The sequence below is a fragment of the Musa acuminata genome, unplaced genomic scaffold, assembly GCF_036884655.1.
Source record: "Musa acuminata AAA Group cultivar baxijiao unplaced genomic scaffold, Cavendish_Baxijiao_AAA HiC_scaffold_1137, whole genome shotgun sequence".
NCBI classification, from domain to species: Eukaryota; Viridiplantae; Streptophyta; class Magnoliopsida; order Zingiberales; family Musaceae; genus Musa; species Musa acuminata.
This window is the reverse complement of record NW_027021349.1, coordinates 3,192,612-3,195,909: the sequence shown is the minus strand read 5'-3', so window position 1 is coordinate 3,195,909 and position 3,298 is coordinate 3,192,612. Positions and strand designations below refer to the sequence as shown.

General features: G+C 49.5%; 1 protein-coding gene across 1 annotated transcript; it reads left to right on the top strand.

The window, feature by feature from the left end:
- Nucleotides 1–397: 397 nt before the first annotated feature.
- On the top strand, nt 398–2,865 carry LOC135671008 (protein NRT1/ PTR FAMILY 5.6-like). Its single transcript, XM_065178837.1, has 4 exons — nt 398–674; nt 749–966; nt 1,050–1,603; nt 1,683–2,865. The coding sequence occupies exons 1-4, from the start codon at nt 413–415 to the stop codon at nt 2,542–2,544; spliced, it is 1,896 nt and encodes a 631-aa protein (XP_065034909.1). The 5' UTR covers nt 398–412; the 3' UTR covers nt 2,545–2,865.
- Nucleotides 2,866–3,298: the final 433 nt, after the last annotated feature.

Here is a 3,298-nt window from a genome sequence, read left to right as displayed (position 1 = left end):
AAAATATTATAACTGGACCGATTCATGGATCGATTCAGAGGAAAATGATATATAATAAATCATCAAATCAGAAAGAATTTTATAAATAATCAAAAAATAAAAAAATATATTTTTTTTAAAAAAATTCACCCTATAATAATTTGAGAAGATAATTATTACTCATTTAACACATTTGGAAGTGGATACTTGCTTTTACGGGTCACTGAGAGATGGACATCCATCAACCACAAAGGCAAAGTATCATGTCTTTGTAGTTGCATGTGGGCATACGGCCTATTAGCTTTTGCTTCCATGAAGGCTAAATGGTTGGCTACGCATATCTCAGCGTGGTCCAACCCAAGCTTTCCCCTCCCTCTCTCTCTCTCTCTCTCTCTCTCTCTCTCTCGTCCAAGCCAACAAGGACAGCCCATAAATGGTCTCCTTGATTCTGTCACCTTGTGTCACTCCAACAAGTTTATATAAGAGGAGCAGTAGAGCTTCTTCCGCTCTGCAGCACCGCAGCCCATTACACCTCCTCTTCTTTGACATGGAGCCTGCGTGGGATGAGAAGAGCAGGGTGGAGAAGTCACAGGACGATGAGGAGAAGTGGGTGTGTGACTCCTCTGTGGATCACAAAGGAAGGGTTCCTCGCAGAGCCTCCACTGGATGTTGGAAGGCATCCCTGTTCATCATAGGTAGCAAAGGGCTTGTTCTTGTCTCCATGTTGCTACAATCTTGATGATGAATGACCATGGCTTGTCTCTGACAGCGATTGAGTTCGGTGAGAGGCTGTGCTACTTCGGACTGGCCACAAATCTCATCATCTACCTCACCAGGGTGCTGCACCAGGAACTGAAGACGGCGGCCAAGAACGTCAATTACTGGAGCGGCGTCACCTCGATGATGCCCCTCGTTGGTGGATTCGTGGCCGATGCGTACTTGGGCAGATTCTCCACCGTTCTCCTCTCCACCCTCATCTACATCGGGGTACACCTGCTCGCTCGCTGCCATCCATACCTTCTTCTCATCTTCTTTGACATCATGTGCTTGGTGGCATTTGATCGCTGCAGGGTCTCGGCCTGTTAACCATGTCGCAGATGGTCCCGCGGCTGAAGCCATGCGACGCGAGCGGCGCCTGCGGCCGATCACTGCGACTCCACAAGGTCATCTTCTTCGTGGCCATGTACCTGATCTCGGGGGGCACCGGCGGCCACAAGCCGTCGCTCGAGAGCTTCGGCGCCGACCAGTTCGACGACAACCACGCGGAGGAGCGGAAGCAGAAGATGTCCTACTTCAACTGGTGGAGCTTCGCCCTCTGCAGCGGGCTGACGCTGGGGGTCACCGTCGTCGTCTACGTCCAGGACGCCGTCAGCTGGTGGCTGGCCGACGTCGTGCTCACCGCCGTCATGTGCTTCTGCTTCGTGGTCTTCCTGGCGGGCAGGCCGTTCTACCGCTACCGAGCGCCGGAGGGCAGCCCATTCACGCCCATGCTGCAGGTTGTGGTGGCGGCCATGGCCAAAAGACACCTTCCTCTCCCTTCGGATGCTGCAGAACTCTACGAGGTTCCCAAAACGCTCCCGCTGCAGAGCGATAAGAGGCTCCTCTGTCACACTAGCAAACTAAGGTACTCAATTCAGATCCCTGTGATGCCAATGGAACTCACTGCCGACTATATGAAGCAAACACACCCTCATTTGTCTCAGATTTCTCGACAAAGCTGCCATCGTCGAGCACAAGGATGATGAGGAAGCCTTCGCCACGGAGAAGCTGAACCCATGGCGACTAGCGACGGTGACCCAAGTGGAGGAGCTGAAGCTAATACTGGCCATGGTGCCCATATGGCTAACCGCGCTACCCTTAGGCATCTGCATCGGCCAAACCGCCACCTTCTTCATCAAGCAAGCGAGCACCATGAACAGATCATTGGGCGGCAGCTTCGAGATCCCGGCCGCCTCGGTCTACGCCTTCAGCGCCATCGCCATGATCATCTCCGTCACCTTCTACGACACGATCCTGGAGCCCTCCCTGAGAAGAGCCACCGGGAGGGAGCGGGGCGTCAGCATCCTCAAGAGGATCGGAATCGGCTTCGCGTTCTCCGTCGCCGCAATGGTCTCCGCCGCCCTGGTGGAAAGGAAGAGACTGCGTGTGGCGGAAGCGGAGCAAAGCAGCGTCATCTCCATGAGCGTCTTCTGGTTGGTGCCACAGTTCATGATCATGGGGTTCGGTGATGGGTTCGCACTGGTGGGTTTGCAGGAGTACTTCTACGATCAAGTCCCCGACGGCATGAGGAGCTTAGGGATCGGCTTCTACCTCAGCGTCTTCGGGGTGTCCAACTTCCTCAGCAGTCTCTTGATCACGGTGGTGGATCACATCACCTCCAGGGGAGAGAAGGGGAGTTGGTTCGCCAAGGACTTGATCAAGAGCCGCTTGGACTGCTACTACTGGTTGATTTCCGCCATGAGTGCGGTGAATCTGTGTGGCTACGTCTACATCGCGACGAGGTATTCGTACAAGAGAGTGCAGAGGAAGGTGGGCGTCGTTAATTCCCCTGAAGCGGATGTCTAAATGAACCGTTCACAGTTTGCTACCGGACACGTTAAGTAATGCCACTAGATATAGAGGTAGTATGTGTGCTATGTTATTTTCATTGTGCAATACGACTTACTACTCACTCGCAACACTGGCTTAGGGTTTGACATTGACGCAGATAGGGCCTTCGAGAAGCTGACTTTGATTCCATAGAAAGTTGATCATGATAGATTGGCCTTAAATGACTTTTTTGATTTATTGTCTGTACCCATGTAAAGTTCAAGCACTTGCAACTATGCCATTGTAATTAATCTGCATCATTAGCAATAATAATTTCCAAACTTAGATTGGCATTAATATCTCTTTAAATTATTAAGAAAACACAAAAAAGGACACGCATATATATTAGGTATATAAATTTTTAATAATTTTCAATTATATTGAGAAGTACAACTTTTGAAAGTTGATTCAATGGTTGTCAGCGAGTATCATATATAAAAGATTGAAGTATTTAGAGGTATATATGCTCGAAATTTAAATTCTTTAGGGAGGGAATCCAACGACTGTGAGTGCTTTGGACTCCATATCGTCTTCGTTCGCTTTAAATCTCCTCGCTCAGCCTCGCTTTCCATACAGAGTGTAAAGGTTCTACAGGTCATATCACATAAAGCATCAGCATATGGAGGCCTTTCGGTGTGCCTTTTACTAACTTGTGGTGACTGGACCATTCCAAAATTATTGATGTTTGATATAACTATTATGGCATCTGAGCTTTTCGCCATATGGAAAT

Excerpts from the sequence above, each read along its gene's own strand:
- LOC135671008 (XM_065178837.1), top strand. The coding sequence starts at position 413 with ATGGTCTCCTTGATTCTGTCACCTTGTGTCACTCCAACAAGTTTATAT. Across the intron at positions 967-1,049 it reads CCACCCTCATCTACATCGGG|GGTCTCGGCCTGTTAACCAT; the intron begins GTACACCTGCTC and ends TGATCGCTGCAG. Across the intron at positions 1,604-1,682 it reads TGTCACACTAGCAAACTAAG|ATTTCTCGACAAAGCTGCCA; the intron begins GTACTCAATTCA and ends CATTTGTCTCAG.